The following is a 17,587-nucleotide window of genomic DNA, read 5'->3' on the forward strand; positions in this document are numbered from 1 at the left end:
CTGGCCCTGGGCTAACATCTGTGCCCATCCTCCTCCACTTTATATGGGACACGGCCACAGCATGGCTTGCCAAGCAGTGCGTCGGTGCGCGCCCGGGATCCGAACCAGCGAACCCCGGGCCGCCGCAGCGGAGCGCGCGCACTTAACCGCTTGCGCCACCGGGCCGGCCCCTGATTTTTATCTTTTATTAACAGAACAGCTTATCAAATCTAATGACGTTTCCAACATTTTCTAATAGTTTTGTGATGGATACTTACTACGTATGCTTTAAGGAAGTCAAGCTCATGAGCAAAAAAATTGTTTAAGGGGGTCTAGGTAATTGGCATATTCTACACAATACAACTTCCAGGTGCTAATTTTAAGAGCATACATAGCTCTTGGCAAGGAGGTTCAATCCTTGGACTAGTTCTGCAAGGTATAGAAAGCCCTTGAGACACTTGGCAACCACAGGTTGTTCATTTATCTGGGTAATTTTTGTGGTGAGTGAGTGAGAATGGGAAGGTAGGGAATAAACTCACTTTTAAAGCTTTTGGATAAAAGAGAACAGTATTGTTTTGGTATGACGGTACTCAGCAATAATGGAGCTATGTTATAGAAGCTATGTCCTTTGCCATTTTAACTGGAAACACTGTAGGAAATGGAGAGAGATCTGTGACCATAATTTCCTAAAAAGTAACATCATTATTATAACTAAAGACTGCTCGTGTAACTTGATCTAATTACTAAATATTACATATTTATCCATCTGATAAATATGTGTCTGGTTCCACAAGGTCATATCCATGTGAAAATCCAAAATAAAGTTCTTAAGAGATTAAAAAAAGTACTTGATGTTTGTCACTGACTTGACTGATGTTTTGGCATTGTGAGCTTTCTTAACGCCAGCTGTCTTAACATCAGTTTCCCTAGAAGCAGAGCCTGAGACAGGCGTTCTTGAGCACGTAATTTGTTGAGGATAGCTTTCAGGAGAAACCTGAAGTGAGGGAGGCAAGCAGGAGAGGCAGAGGAAGGAGCTGGACAGAGACCTGACTTCAGGAGAAGGCTGGCCTCAGCCTGATTCCTTAGGGAGGGGGATCTCTAGAAGGTGAATTCCACTGTAGAGTTGGTCCTGCCAGAGAAAAAGAGGCTGAAAACTGGTTGGAGAGGAGGGAGCAGCCTTGTAGGCATCTCTGGGGAGACAGCTCCTGTCAACATGGATAGTTCTCCAGAGCAGGGTGTGAGTGTGAGCCCATATCTACAGTAACTGGGGAATAGGTGAGCAGTTGTGTAGAGGGAGTCTGGACATCTGGTCTACCAGAGTACACGCTTGTGAACTGGGAACCTATAGATATTATTGAATTATTTTCTTATATCAGCTATTGTGTATCAATCACAGAGATTTGGACAACGAGAGGGGGCTGATGGAGAGAGTCCATAGGAGAGCAGCAAAGTGATTCAGGGTTTTTTTAATGGGTCCCATGGGGTGAAATTAGAAAAGATTTGTCTCAGAGAAGAGGCAGAAAAGAACTTAATCACTGTCCTCAAGTATATGAAGGATCATTAAACAGTACATCTTCAGGACGTACTGAAGAGTGTTTTGTTTTATTTTGTTTTAATCTCTACTGAGGACAGAATAAAAGGAAATGAATTGAAATTGCAGCTGGAGAGGATTTAGATTAGATGCAATATAAATGTTCTTTACAATAAGCTCTCGTAGAAATGGGAACATTTTAGATCTCTTTCCCTAAAAGTCTTTAAGAGAGAATAAGCATGAATCTACTAAAGATGGCCATCCTTCTAAGAATCATGTCATAGACTTCAAGTATGAGACTAGGGAAAATAAGATGTAAGAGAGTGTTTCCTCCTGAGACAGACAGACAGACAGACACACACACACACACACACTTTAAAATGTCATTATTTTAAAACTTCTGGAATTAAACTAAAACTATAAATTTACTTTAAAATATGTAAATTCTCAAATGAAATCAATTGTCTTTCCTTCATGAAATTATATTTGTCAAAGCCTCTTCAGGAGCAGAGTAGAGACATAATTATGTAAATAGTAACCAGGTTGTTTTTTTCCTTGTAAAATGCACTTTAAAAAATTTTAGGGCCGGCCCCGTGGCTTAGCGGTTAAGTGTGCGTGCTCCACTGCTGGTGGCCCGGGCTCGGATCTGGGCGCGCACTGACGCACTGCTTCTCCGGCCATGCTGAGGCCGCGTCCCACATACAGCAACTAGAAGGATGTGCAACTATGACATACAACTATCTACTGGGGCTTTGGGGAAAAAAGAAAAAGGAGAAGGATTGGCAATAGATGTTAGCTCAGAGCCGGTCTTCCTCAACAAAAAGAGGAGGATTAGCATGGATGTTAGCTCAGGGCTGATCTTCCTCACCAAAAAAAAAAAAAAAAAAAAAAAAATTTAGAGATCCTGTTTTGTAATAGGATCTCTAAAACACATAGGAATTAGGATAATTAAAAAAGTAAGGGGTAAATTTGGATAGGGCACAGATTTGAATCTATATCAGAAGCAGCACATGTACTCTTGGGCCCTAAAATAAATGATTGAAATGGACAGGTAGCAGAAAAAAATATATTAATTCTGTTTATGATTGATCAGTGAGGAATTTGTCTTGTTTTGTTTTGTTTTCATTAAAGATGAACCTTATTTAGTGGCTCCTAGGAGTTGCAGCCAAGGTTGGGCATAAAAGTAGAGCGTAGACCTAAGAAAACAAATGAGAACCCCATTTTTCAGCTGGCAGCTCTCCTGATCATGCAGAGAGAGTGTAGCATTTCAGAAACCAGTATATCTGGAAGGAAAAAACATTCTAATACGTAACTTAAAAGTACTGTAAAGATTAGAACAATACTCATGTCCGTAATGTACTAGAATGACCAAAATGGTATTAGTGCCCCTAATAGCAAAAGTTCCAGTACCTGGAGGTGATGTGAACTTTGAGCTCTCCTTTATCTGAAATCACAAGGGTGACGGTAATAATACTATCATCAAAATTCTATTGCATAGGTACAGTGTGTTTAGAACTTTGCTGCGTTATCGTACTTAATTCTGGTAACAGTCTTGTGAGGTGGATTTATTGTGACTCCCATTTTCCAGGTGGAGAAACAGAAGCCCCGGGGGGTTATGCAATTTGCCCAGGGGATCCTAGCTGGTCTTAGGTTCTGCAGCCAAGTTCTTACCCGTTAATCATCATTTGCCTCCCCCCAGTCCATCTCCCATCACATTTATGCACAGAAAAGAATTTCATAGTAGAAATAATGCTTAGGGAAGTTGCTTTTTCCTAGAGGGATGTTGTCAGCCTGGTGTCTTTGCCACATCCACATAGCTCTGGTGGTTGAGGGCAGACCTGACACTATGCCCTGGGCTGTCAGGTCAGATCATTTGTTTTTTAGTGGCTTGGTTCATGGAAGAGGATTTGATGAACGTCTTAAATTCACATCTAAAAACTGCTTTATGATAGAATTTTAATGCAATCTAATTGATTATGTAGCAGAGTTAAGTTTCTGTGTTTTATGAAAACACACCTGGAACTTCTCACGTTTCCCATTTGGAAAGATCCTTCATCTAATTCTGCTAGGTTAAATTTGCTAATGTTCTGAAATATTTCACTTATCTTTCTGCATTTTTCAAAAAGTAGAAACCTGGTTTCTAAACTCCTCCTTTAAATGTCTCTGAACATATTCTAGATACTTTGTTATTTTCCTCTGATCCACAAGCAACCCCAATAAATCCCATAACGTTTGTTAGGTGATAACGTTGAACTGGTAACTTGAAGCAGTGCAGAGCAAGAAAAGCAAGTGATTTTTAAAAATCAGTTTCAGGCTTCTGCCTGTTTTACTAAAATGTCTGTGGTCTACCACATGGTGTCTTCTACAAAGGGAATGTACGGAGAGGGAATTCAGAGGCCAAACTACAAACAATTTCTGTTTTCAAAGTAATAATTGAACGGAGCAAGATGAGTTTTGATGTTGGAGGATGTCAAAGTGAGAAAATCAAGTTTCCTTTTGGAACACAGAATACAGAGTCCATTGCGTCTGTCGGTTTGATTTAGATGAAAACCCATAGGGCAAGGTGTGTGTCTTCCTTTCGGTTTTGGCAACCTCGTCTTTGGCTGGCACTTAGTCACCAACACCAGCATGAGGAGGTGCCCAAAGCGTTCTCTTCCGCTGCTCGGTAGACAGCAGTGGCCATTATCTCCATTTCAGCCTTCCTTTTCTAATTGTTGCAGCTCAAGGAGTATGAGGCCCAGCACCGGCAGTCAGCCGCCCTGGACCCTGCGGACTGGCCAGATGGCTCTTACCCCGCATTCGATGCCTCATCAAACTGCAACGTAAGTTTGCCCTCTCTGAGCATCTTCACTGCCTCTACCAAAAAGGGAGACCCTATGCAATTCAGCCTTGTGATTTCTTTTCGAAACTCCCAGCTCCCATGTGGATCCGAAAAGAAGTGTTTTCTTACATGTTACTCAGTTTTCTTTACCTCGTAGACTCATTTACAGCCAGAATAGTGCTATTCATGCTGATTGTTTTTTTTTAATCTGGTAAAGTTAACTTAAAATTTACCGTTATAAGCATTCACATTAGAAGTACATTCCCGTTGCTGTGCAACTATCACTACAACCCACTTTCAGAACTTTTTCATCATCCAAAATAAATTTCATAACCATTAAATAATAACTCCTCATTCTCGAAGGAGATATAACTTCCGTCAGCCCCTGGCAACCATCATTCTACTTTCTGTCTCTGAATTTGCCTGGTCTAGGTACCTCACATAAGTGGAATCATATAATATTTGTCTGTCTGTATCTGGTTTATCTCACTTAGCACAATGTTGCCAAGCTTCATCCATGTTGCACTATACACTAGAACATCCTTCCTTTTTATGGCTGAATAATATTCCACTATATGTATATACCACATTTTGTTTATCCATTTGTTGGTTGATAGACACTTGGGTGTTTCTACCTTTTGGCTATTGTGAACAATGCTGCTATGAACTTTGGTATACAAATATCTGTTTGAGTCCCTGATGTCATTGCTTTTGGGTATATACCTATGGGTGGAAACTTTAGATCATATAGTAATTCTATTTTTAACTTTTTGAGGAGCCACCATACTGTTTTCCCCAGTGGCTGCACAATTTTACATTCTGACAGCAATGTATGAAGGTTCCAATTTCTCTACTTCTTCACCAACACTTGTTATTTTTCCTTCTTTTTTTTCTTTTTTTGGTGAGGAAGATTAGCCCTGAGCTAACATCTCTTACCAGTCCTCCTCTTTGTGCTGAGAAAGATTGACCTTGGGCTAACATCCATGCCCGCCTTCCTCTACTTTATGTGTGGGACGCCTGCCACAGTATGGCTTGATAAGTGGTGTATAGGTCCGCGCCCAGGATCCAAACCCGCAAACCCCGGGCCATCGAAGCGATGTATGCAAACTTAACCACTATGCCACCAGCCCCTATTTTTCCTTTTTTTGTGTGTGTGTGTGTGTGAGGGAGATCAGCCCCAAGCTAACATCCTATGCAGGTCCTCCTCTTTTTTGCCAAGGAAGATTGGTCCTGAGCTAACTTCTGTGCCCATCTTCCTCTACTTTATATGGGACACCGTCACAGCATGGTGTGACAAGCAGCGCGTTGGTGCACGCCCAGGATCCGAACCTGAGACTCCCGGGCTGCCAAAGTGGAGCGTGCACACTTAACTGCTTGTGCCACCGGGCCAGCCCCACTATTTTTCCTTCTTTTGATAACAGTCATCCTAATGAGTGTCAAATGGTATCTCAATGTGGTTTTGGTTTGCATTTCCCTAATGACTAAGATGGTGAGCAGCTTTTCATGTGCTTATTGACCATTTGTATTTCTTTGGAGAAATGTCTTCTCAAGTTCTTTGCCCATTCTTGAATTGGGTTGTTTTATGTTTGGTTGTTGAGTTGTAGGACGTCTTTATATATTCTGGATATTAATCACTTATCAGATATATGATTTGTAAGTGTTTTCCCCCATTCTATGGGTTGCCTTTTCATTCTCTTGATGGTGTCCTTTTGGTGCACAAAAATTTTTAATTTTTGAGTCCAATTTATATTTTCTTTTGTTGCCTATGTTTTTGATATCATATCCACGAAGTCATTGCCAAATCCAATGTCATGAAGATTTTCTCCTATGTTTTCAAGAGTTTTATAGTTTTTGCTCTTAAATTTAAGTCTTTGACCCATTTTAAGTTAATGTTTGCATGTGATATGATGTAAGGGTCCAGTTTCATTCTTTTGCAGGTAGATATTCAGTTTTCCCAGAACTGTTTGTTGAAAAGACTGTCCTTTCTTTATTGAATGGTCTTGGCAACCTTTTTATTTTATTTTATTTATTTTTTATTTTTATTTATTTATTTATTTATTTTTGTGAGGAAGATCAGCCCTGAGCTAACATCCATGCTAATCCTCCTCTTTTTGCTGAGGAAGACCGGCTCTGAGCTAACATCTATTTGGCAACCTTTTTGAAAACTAATTGACCATATATGTGAGGGTTTATTTCTGGGCTCTCTTTTATTTCGTTGGTTTATATATGTCTGTCCTTTTGCTAGTGTCTTACTGTTTTGAGTAACATAGGTTTGTAGTAAGTTTTGAAATTAGAAAGTGGAGCCTTGCAACTTGATTCTTTTTCAGATCGTTTTGGCTATTTCATATTTGAGATTTCATATGAATTTTAGGATGGGTTTTTCTATTTCTGCAAAAAATGCCATGGGATCTTGATAGGGATTGCATTGGATCTGTAGATCAATTTGGGTCGTATTGTCATCTTATTAATATGAAGTCTTCCAATCCATGAACACAGGGTATCTTTCCTTTTACTTATGTCTTTAATTTCTTTCAGCAATGTTTTGTAGTTTTCAGTGTGCAAGCCTTGCCTCTTTGGTTAAGTTTATTCCTAAATATTTTATTCTTTTTGATGCTATTGTAAATAAAATTGTTTTCTTAATTTTCTTTTCAAAGTTGTTCATTGCTACCATATAAAAATGGCACTGAGTTTTATGTGTGGATTTTGTATCCTGCAGCTTGGCTAAGTTTGTTGATTATCTCTAACAGTTTTTTTTTTGTGTCTGTGTGGAATATTTAGGGTTTTCTACATATCTGTCATCTGTGTCATCTGTGAACAGAGATAATTTTACTTCTTCTTTTCCAATTTGGATGCCTTTTATTATTCATGCTATTTTAATGTGACCAAAATGTGCTTATTAAAGTAGGAGTTCCACGGGGATTGTAGGAATTAAAATTCCAGAGTTTGCAACAGTCATTTTATGATGCTGTCATGAAACTGCATGGAGCGAGAATGGAGGGAGTTATCCTTTTTCTTTTTTTGTGAGGAAGATTAGCCCTGAGCTAACGCCTGTTGCCAACCCTCCTCTTTTTGCTGAGGAAGATTGGCCCTGGGCTCACATCCGTGCCCATCTTCCTCCACTTTATATGGAACACTGCCACAGCATGGCTTGATAAGTGGTGTACAGGTCCACGCCCGGGGTCCAAACCTGTGAACACCGGGCCACTGAAGTGGAGAGTGAGAACTTAACCGCTACGCCACTGGGCTGGCCCTGGGAGTTATCCTTTTTCATCTATTCTGTAGTTGTTTTGTTTGGTCATCTCTTCCTTAAAATCTGGGAGCAGCTCTACCTCCGTGTCTTCAGCCTCTTATCTCCTCCTCTCCGTGCTCCATGCAACCAGTGATCTTTCTAAAACACTCTCCTTTTCTTGCAATCAACATGTTTCCAAAAGACTTGAGGGTTTTCCAGTTCTATAAGATGAATTCCAAATTTTTTGGCAGACTCTACACCCGATGTGATCTGGCTTCAATCAATCTCTCCCCTCTCGTCTTCCACCCTCCTCCCCCAGTAGCCTCCATCTACTCCAGCCGCACTGGACTCTGCGTGCTTTACTGAACCAACTTTGTGTTTTCACACTCTCTGCTTTAACTCATGTGATTTCCTCTACCTAAAATGTCTTCCTCCAAGTTTTTCTAGGTGGGAAGCCTATGCATCCTTCCAGGTGAAGCCCAGCTACCATCTGATCTGTGAAACTTTCTTTAACCTCCTCAAGTATGGTTTATTGATTCCTATTCTGTGCTTTTATTAAACTGGCTTTATCCATCAAACCTAACAGTTATCCTAGAGTATCAGAATTAATTGTATATATTTCAGCCTCCTTGGAAATTGTGAGCTCCTTGAACAACAAAAGCGTGTTGTGTTATCTTTGTGTCTCCACTGAGTACCTAACTCAGGGTCCAGCTCATATAGTGTGTTTGAGAAATATTTAATAAACAAAGTTGTATGTGAGTCTTCATCCTTTCTGGCTGCTTTAAGAGCATGTTTTATGTCTTGCAACCACAGACTCAATCTTTACCCTTTCTTTGCCTCTAAGCAACAAGTGATGGTTTATTGGAAGTTAATATAACCCTCCCACATCCTTCTTTTCCCTAATTTCCTGAGTCAAGCACCAGATTTCCACTGCACCTAAAAAAACCCCGAAAGATTATTAATTTGAAAGCCCTGCCTGGTTTGCTTTTGTCTGAAAGAGACTGAGTCGCTACCATTTATAATAATAAACATGTCGTACACTAGCCAGCAGTGTGTCCTGGGAGGATGAGGTAATCAAAAGAACCATGTCCCTGGTTTTCAGTGTGTCTTTTGGGTCTCTTATCTCCAAGCCCTAAAGACTAACATAATATAAATGTAAATCATGGAGAATAAATACAGTAACTCAGGACTGATGTGATTCAGACGCAGCTCGAGGGAGAATACAAAGACCTAGTTGTCCACAGAGGGTCCGTTCCTATCAGGCTCACTGTATCCTGTCCTGATTAATAGCATCTGAGTCACGGGAAAGGTTATGAGTTTGTCCATTCAGAGAAACAGGACGGTAGTAAAACCTCACACACTTAGGTGGCAAGGGAAGGTACTTGTCTCATACAGGAAAAAGTTAATATAAATTGAGGACTATAGGCATTTTGAACGAGTGCTAAGAAAGCATTAGTAAGTATTGGTTTGTTCAACCCTCTCAGAGGGTAAATCAGAACCATCACCTTGATATAAATTGTCAGAATGAAATTGGTACTTCTTAAAAGTTGGACATTCATTCTCTCGAGCGTCTTTGTTCGTTTAGGAGACATCTACAGGGCACTTGGTACGGACCAGGCATAGCGCTAGATGTTCGAGTTACAAAGGTGAAGGAGAAAGAGAGAGCCTCTGTCGTGATGGTTTACCCTGCAGTGCAGAGCTTAGAATCTCCCCCACTCTTGCTAACACAGCCTTGAGATGTCATGTACAGACTTAGGGTATTAGCGTCTTAGCAAACTGTTTCTTCATGGATGGCTCAAAAATAAATTCAGCCTGTACAATTTGGATGAAGGGCCAAGAATACCATATGCTCCCTCCACTTCCAGTGCAATCTTCCAGAAGCTCTAAAGTGACTTCTCTTTTTGCTGAGAGATGTGAGTGAAGACAGGCTATTCAGCAATGGAGAGAATTTCTGAAGCAGGATTATTCACGCTGTGTTTTTTGCTAACTGACTTGGTGCAAGCAACCCACGCCCACTTCCAGTCATGCTGCTCATTAGAGCTGACCACCGTTGGCACTGAAGTTTGCTTGACCTTGATTGTAATCCTAATGTACGTGATACTCGCTCCTCTTACCCTGACTTTAGTCAATCCTGGGTTTTTATGGAGATTCAGCAAGAAACTCCATCCAGAATATTCCTTCTCAATTATGCTGCGTTTGCCTGATAGCAGAGTAGTTAATTTCAGATCGTTCCCTCTGTGTCCTACTGCAGCCGCCATGGATTAGGCGCTTTGATTATCTTTTGTGCAAGGGCCAGGGCTTTTCAATTTTCCATTGATTCTTTTCTATACTGAGATGTAAATAGCCCACTGGCCGTCGTCAGGAATGCCCAGGCCGTGAAAGTTTCAGGGATCATAAGGCCTTTGTCACTAGACCTCAATGCCTATATTGATGCCCGTGGTGCGTTAGGATTTCATTTACATTGATTTCATAGGCATCCCCACCCCCATAACTGGCATTAGATAATTGCGTGTTGCTCCACAATAAATCCATATTCGCATTCCTGGTTTCCAAGAGTGTAAAGTACTAAAGATGGTTACTAGGAGAAGTGAAAAATGGCTTTCTCTTTGCCAGAGGGGCATCTGTTCCTCTGCTGTTTTTCATTAATAACAAACTTCTGTTGTGAGTGTTAGGGTTTTCAAAAAGAATTTCTGGTTGAGTACTTAACTGGATTCCTTGTTAAATATCTGAACCTTGATTCAAGTATTTTTTATTTTATTTTGGTAAATTTTGTTTTCATTTGCCTCCTGCGGCGGGAAGGTGCTAAGAGTTCTCATTTTAAGCTTTCGACTTTGTGCCTTGAGGGTCACTTTACCTTCTGGTTAAGAAAATGTTTAAAGAAATGATGCTCTCCATCTTACTGGGGTTTATAGTTTTTTGCTCATGGCATAACTTTTAGTAAATCATAGCTTTTATGTTTTTTGCAAAATTGGTAGGTAAGAGTTGATGATCTGTTACTTGGTGCTTAAGTATTCGTGAAAATGCTTGCAGTGAAACATCTTTCCAAAAAATGTCAAATTGTAAATTATTTGATTATGATGCTATTTAAATTATTTTAAAAAGTACATAATGTATCAAGAAAAATTAAAGCAACAGCAAAGGCAATAAAGCACTGGAAGCTCCGAGTCCATTGCAAACTTCTATTTTGGTCCCATTCTGTTGTTTCACTTTGTCCGAAATGTGTTCCAGAAAAAGTTGGAATTGTGTTTCTGTATCTGGAGTTCTTTAGTAGGCTGAAGCAACTATGTTGAAATGTTTAATGATTGAGTTACTTTGTAAAGCAAGTCATCATTTCATAATGGATCACTTTTACACTGGGGGAAATTTATTTAGAGTTGAGAAATATTTGTACCCAAAATGCTATAATGTTATCACTGCAGTGTTACAGTAATACCTGGGACAGCCATCTGTGCATCTCTTCCCAGCTGTTCATTCCAGCTCTAAGTATATCTTTGCCACTAGCCTGGTTTGAGGTACCGGGGAGCCATGTGGTTGAACCGTGTCCGAAATTTTGGGTAACAGGGACACAGCGCCAGGTGGTCACTGCTTCCACTTTCTACAAAATACTATTCTAAGTGTTTCCTTGATTGAGGACTTTCAAGGTCTCAACTAAAATATCCACATATTATGAGATGTTTTGGGTGGCATAATGCAAGACTCAAATCTTTTTGGAGCTTTCTAAAATTATAAACCATAAACTTGTCCCTCGCCAGCAGACGGGTTTTACTGAGGCTTTTCAGACTCATTTCACCTGCCTAAATTACAGCCATTGTCTTCAAGCGAGAGGATTCAGTTCTGATGTTTTGGAAGAAGTTGTTGCAACAGTCGTAGTGTAAACTAGAACTTTCTAAAAGCTAATGTGCCAAAAGCCAGGAGAGTATTCCACAAAGTTGCCTCTTAAGTGGTTCTTATGGTGAGTGGCCTAATTTCTCTTATGGGCAAAGAAAAGGCCAACTAATGATTTAATCACTTAATACAGAGTGTGGTGGGAGAACAGAGTTTGCGCCCACGGGGTGCCCCTTTGGGAACAGGGTGGTGTGTCCTTCTGCTGGTCCGAGGGCTGTCTGTATATCCACGCTGCTCTTTTTAGAGTCTGGTATTATGAGTTGAGCCAGATTTTTAAAAAGTTCGCTACTCTTAATGTGTTTATTTTGAATATGTTTCTTTTATGAGGGTGAACTTCTAGACAATGTCTGTAAGTTAAAATTTATCAGATGTTTTATTTTTATATTTCAAAAGCGTTAAAAGAAAATATTAATCACTATCATTGGCTTCCTCGTTTGGGGAAATCAGACCCCAAAAGAAGACTTTTTTCTTTTATGATAAAGCATGAGTAATTTACAAAATTTTCTCCCACCTGTAGATATTCCCAGCCATTAGAAAATTTGATTTTCATATTTTTGCTGACTTTGGGTGAATATTTATTGGATGCATAAATTATATGAAGATTCACATATACCATAGTATTAGACTTGGCGTTATAGGTACAGTAAAGGTATCTTCAGGAAAATGGTTGACCTTTCTTCTGTCTTTCCACTCTATATTATTGTGCTTATAAGGAAATTTAAGGAAGGTAGATTCCAAGCATAAAAATACCTTAGATTTCTGAATAAACTGTTTGCTTTTAATGGTGTTTATATTTTTTCTTTTGTATCTCTTGTCCTATAGAATTTTTTTTCATAACTTTTAATATGTGGGTTTCAGCTTAAGATTCTCATTGGCAAGGTAAGTTTTGATTTGTGGCTAGAAAAACGTTCTGCTTGTTGAACATTTAATGGTTATATTATTAGCTAGGCTTAAACAAAGGATGGTTGAATGTGTGCTTCGGCTCTTTATTTCTTGAGCAGAAGAAGAGCTTTACTCATTGGACTTGTAATATGACCAGGAGAAATGAGAAGAAATATGGCCTAGCAGTAATTTGCCAGCAGACATTTTTACCCTGTATCCTTGGGACAGATACCAGCAATTCTTTTTACCATCCTGTGTTACATTATGCCGGAATAATTAACACTGTTCTAAATCTTTCTAAATGTAACTGTTAAAAATAACTTTTATTGGTTCAGGTCTTTTAATGCATACTTGAAATCTTCAGATGATTGTTCAGCCTTTTATGGATACTTTCTATAAATTTCTTTTTTATTTGGCCAAGTAGGGCTATACAGGAAGAAATATTACTCTTAATTTTAATAAAAGTTATTTTGAAACTAAGGTGATAATAAAATAGGGACATATTAAAATCCTCTTTAGAAGACTAAAAGGAATGATTCTTTAGACTTGCAGCTGATGGTGAGACTAAGAGACAAAATCAGTCCATTGGAACAACACAGCGAAGTCTTTCCAGAAAGATGAATTTTGTTCTCACTGGATATAAGCTGAGTGAGAACCATTGCTTTGATGACTTCTTGTCATTTACTCTGCACCACCCTCCTATCCCCAGCCTTCTCCCCGGGACAAGGGCCAAAGTCTGAGGTGTGTGTTTGCTGTGAGTCCCTTAAGATCATCATCTTTAAACAAAGGTGGATAAGAAGAGGGCTCTGGCCTCGGGAGAGCCAGGCATTTGCCCAGCGTGGGCAGGCAGGGGGCTGGTTAATCTCACAGACTTGAGTCAGACGTTGGCTTCAGGTCCCAGCTCTGCCTCCTGTTAGCTCTGCATCTGTGGGCAAGTTGTTTCATCTCTTTGTGCCTCGGTTTCCTCATCTGGAAAGTGGAGACAAGCATAACGGGTGTTGCAAGGATTAAATGGCACTGAGTAAACACCCAGTGAACACCAGCTTCTCTTCCTTTATGGGAAGATCTTCCACCTTTCCGTTAACTGGTGTCCTTAAAATACTTGAGTTCCTGTAAAAGTGCTATCTGTCCATGCCATTAACACGGTAGCCGTGCTTACGTGTGACAGCAGATAGCTAGAATTGTCTGAACAAGCTTAATGTAAATAGTGCATGTTTACTTGATTATGCTTTTGCCTAACACATACTCAGTTTATTTTCTGTTTCAGAAGGTATTTTTGTGTAGTAGGTTTAAGGGTCAGTTGGTAGGAGTTCAGTAATCGTGTTTGGCCTCAGGATTACTGTTGGGAAGAATAAGCAGTTAATTGTACTGAAATGTTGTAGGGCCATGTAGTGCTGATGAGGTGGTTGCTTTGAGTGTGTGGTGTGGGCTTCCATACCTGTTGTGCTGGGGGGCACTCTCGTAGCAGGCCCAGATATAACTGGAAGTTCAGCTCCTTGCACCTGGCAGACTAACCAGGTACATCTCTGTCTTCACTGGTTTGTAAAGTTACAGGGAGTTGAGGGTGCTGCCTGCAGACCCTCCTCAACATGTAGGGCCACAGGAACACAAATAAATAATGACAGACTATCCAGGTACTACATAATCTGAGGCTCCCTATTTGTAACATTTTAAAATTTAAGATAGCTATTGGATGCCTTCCAGTTTGTTGTTTCTTTTAGTAGGTTGAACCATGTGAAACTGGAGGTATTAGCTTTTGACTTAAAAAAGGCAATTTCATTCCTCCAAGCTAATAGATGAATACCAGACAGGATATATACCACATTTCCCCTGCTGGCTGATTATATCTAAGTACTATATTCTGGGTTAAGGATTGGCATTTAGATTTGCAATACCAACTTCTTATTTTGCTTTTGGGAGCAACCTCAGCGAGGTTGAGGTAAGAGAGAATTTCTGTCCCTTCTTTAATGATATTCATTTGTCACCTGTTAATTCCTCCTTAAATCATTTGCCCTATGCCAAATCTTATGTAATGGATGGGTTGGAGAGATACCCAGGCCCTATCATGGTTGATGAGTAGGATCTGACTAAGGGCCACCTCCAGCCTAAGCCAACTTATTGAAGTCATAGGCTGCCCATCACTTGTTTAGAGTCCATTTGGTTTTAAGTCACCACAGTTACCCACTATACTAAAACTCTTAGAACTATAGTCAGTCATCAGGCAATGACACTCATTTGGAAAGCAATATTGCTAATAGCACTGCATAACTAGTTCCTAAAAGGACACTTCTTGCCCTGCACTTTTGACCCAGAGTGTAGGTGCAAGAATGCCATTTTGAAAATTCTTTTACTCATTCATTGTGGAACCTTATTGAGTACCCTCTACAGGCCAGTCCCTAAACACAGGTTTATATTTGAGAAGAAGAGACAAACAAGTGGATAGCATGGTTGGGGACTTAATTGGAATATTTCTACCTAGTGTGTTAAGTACACACAGAAAGTCCATTAAGCCCTATTGAGGAGAGTGTGGCAAGCCTTCCCAGAGAAGGTGGCTGAAACCAAGTAGGAGTTCACCAGGAGAAGGAAGAGAAATGTCTTTCAGGTAGAGGGGCCAGCCAGGTCAAAGGCATAGGTGAAGAGCTGGGTGAATCTTAAAACTTGGGTCATATGAGAAAATGGATTTAAATAATACAGCTTTTCTCTGTGTCAATATTTTGACTTCTAAGGTGTAGATTCTATTCTTTGCTCATTCTTATTTACAAATCGGTTCTGTACTAGGTTGTTTTGGTCATCTATTTCCCAATGACTGCAGTTTTTAAATTCGTATCATTCATTTTTTTCATCTTGTCCTTGAGGTCTCATTTAATTAAATTCGTGTTCTTATTAAATTATTTTATAGAGTGAAACAATTCTTAAGAATCTCTTCCTGCTCCTTGAGTTCTATTTTCTTCTGATAGAGAGATGGGATCAAAAGATAGGATCTTCGTGTTTTTCCATGTTTTCTTTCTCTCTCTTTTTTTCCCTTGCTGTGGTTTGTTTGAATAGTTGTCTTGCATTTCTTTTCATCTTGATCATGCTTGGGTAGCTCAGATCAGATTTTCTATTTGTGTTTATACTATGAGGATTACTTTTTGACCAGTTTGCCATGCCAACAATAGGTTGTTTTCCTTTCTTCCAAGCTAGAGTTGAGGGCTTTATTTTGTGGTCCATTCATGTTTATTGTTGCTATGGCCTGATGTAATGGCCAGGGAAGGGGGAAACCTGACTGAAGTGGAATGTGATCTTCGTTGGGGTACCTGTGCTCTGCCTTCTTTCCTAAGATTTTGTTAAATATGCTGCGTCACGGTTCATGCAGCTTGGTTACTGGTGGGAGAATGGGTGGGGCAATGAGTGGGGCATAGCCAGTCTGCCTTTAATTCATCTCTTCAATTCCTGGTGAATCTGTAGAGGCTTTATTTCAATCAGGATCAGCCTTACTATTGACCTTCCATCATTTCATTCATTACTCTCCTGAAGCAATTTCTACTGCTCCTAGATCAGAAAAAGATAAAGATGGCCACACAGTTTGCTTCCTTCCAGATTTGAAGTTATGTGAAATAATTCTCAAAATTCCCATCTGTGTACCTTTTAGAGAATTGAGGGCTTTTTCCATGGGTCTTCAGAAACGTGTTAATTACCTTGATGATGGAGTTGTAAAGTTTAATATATTAGTGTATTAAACTAATAATAATTGTTTGGCTTCTCTTGGTGGAATATTTTTGCTAGTTTTCAATAATTTTGTTTTGGGGAGGCTGTTGCTCATTTTGTGTGTTGTTGTGGGAAGGATATTCTGTGGTTAAGCTTCAGCAGTCATGACCTGATAGTTTTGCCAATTAGATGACCACAGACAACCTTTCTAGCTCTAAAGGATTCCTTTTCTAAGGATTCAGACTAGATTTCTTCTATTTGGAAGTAAGTTTGCTTATTGAAGCAATTTGATTGAAATAAATTTGCTTGTTATTTATTGTCCAAACATAAGGAGAATTGTGTTAAGGTTATCGATTGCAACTCTAGGAGGTGACGTTGGTCCACCTGCCTCCAGCTTCAGCAGATGGCTGTGTTGACATGGCAGCCTAAGTTTTGGTTGGAGGAAAGAACTTGGTGTCCACACCTTTCCTCTGTTGTCATGTAGGCTCCATCAGTTCTCTCTATCTCTCCATCGTCATTCGCCTAGACAAGGTTGTTCAGTAGCCCTGTCCAAGAAATCGTCATGCCTGGTTCATGAATCAGTCAGTCTTAGATGCCATAAAAGTAATGTGATTTCGCAAACACCACCCAATCCCTTAGGAGACTTACCGCTTCTGGGATGAAAACTTCCATCAACTCCAAAAACTAGAGCCTCAAACGCATTTGTAATTGCCCTACTTGGCAGTCCTGTTCTGAGTCATCCTTTTTCCATGGCACAGGCTATGTGAGAGTCGAAGGCACTTGGGAACGAGTGGGTTTGGTGTTTTGCTTTAGTTTTCAGTGTGCCCGACACCATGGATTTGCTGTGGGTAATGCTACCCCTCTCTTAACGGAGAGACTGGTAGAGTTGTTGACTACCTTTCCATAACTTATCACCTTAACTCACCAATTTTATATGAACATGAACAGCAGGGTTCTCTGACCTGTGGGCAGGGTGATGTATCTCAAGCAGAGAAAGCTTTCCAAGATTTACAGAGGGAAGGGGAAGTCAGTTCTCTTTCCTCTACTTGCCTCTCTCCTCCTCCCACAGCTTTCAGGAGAAGGAAAGGCATTTTCTCTACTCCATGGCAATTTGGAGAATTGAGAGGAGTGGGCTTACCCAGGATCCAAGTCTCCTTAGACCTGGTCATAGGACTCCTCTGGTCTTATATTTTCTCCCTCCTTCTCATGGGAATAGTAGCAACATTATTTGGGGGTGACTAAAAGCAATTCAAAGTTTATGAGTTTAAAGAAAAAGAATAGTTTATTAGGGAATGTAGCATCCATTTGCTGCTCCTTTGATTTCATAGTTAGTTTTTTAAACAGTTTCTTAAGTGAATTAAGTGCCGACAAGCCTTTGCCCCTAGAAGTTGGTAATATTGCCTCAAATTCTCACATAATTTTTACAAATAAAAGAGTCTTGTAATCATCTTACCCTCTTCCACCTCCTCCTCCTCTTCCTTCAAATCTGGCGACAACTAGTTAATTTTGAAACTGCCAGAGAGATTATTTCAGTGTTACACTGCACCTCTGGGAAAAGAATGGAATCTCATCT

At 39.9% G+C, this 17,587-nt stretch overlaps 1 protein-coding gene across 1 annotated transcript in view; it reads left to right on the top strand.

Annotated features, from left to right (window-relative positions):
- SASH1 (SAM and SH3 domain containing 1) overlaps positions 1 to 17,587 on the top strand; it is a 178,859-nt gene that overhangs the window by 115,005 nt on the left and 46,267 nt on the right. Inside the window, exon 8 of the mRNA XM_058534247.1 lies at positions 4,231 to 4,332. Within this exon, the coding sequence (XP_058390230.1) occupies positions 4,231 to 4,332 (102 nt within the window). The remainder of the gene's footprint in view (positions 1 to 4,230; positions 4,333 to 17,587) is intronic.

This window comes from Diceros bicornis, chromosome 39 (assembly GCF_020826845.1).
Source record: "Diceros bicornis minor isolate mBicDic1 chromosome 39, mDicBic1.mat.cur, whole genome shotgun sequence".
Lineage (NCBI taxonomy): Eukaryota > Metazoa > Chordata > Mammalia > Perissodactyla > Rhinocerotidae > Diceros > Diceros bicornis.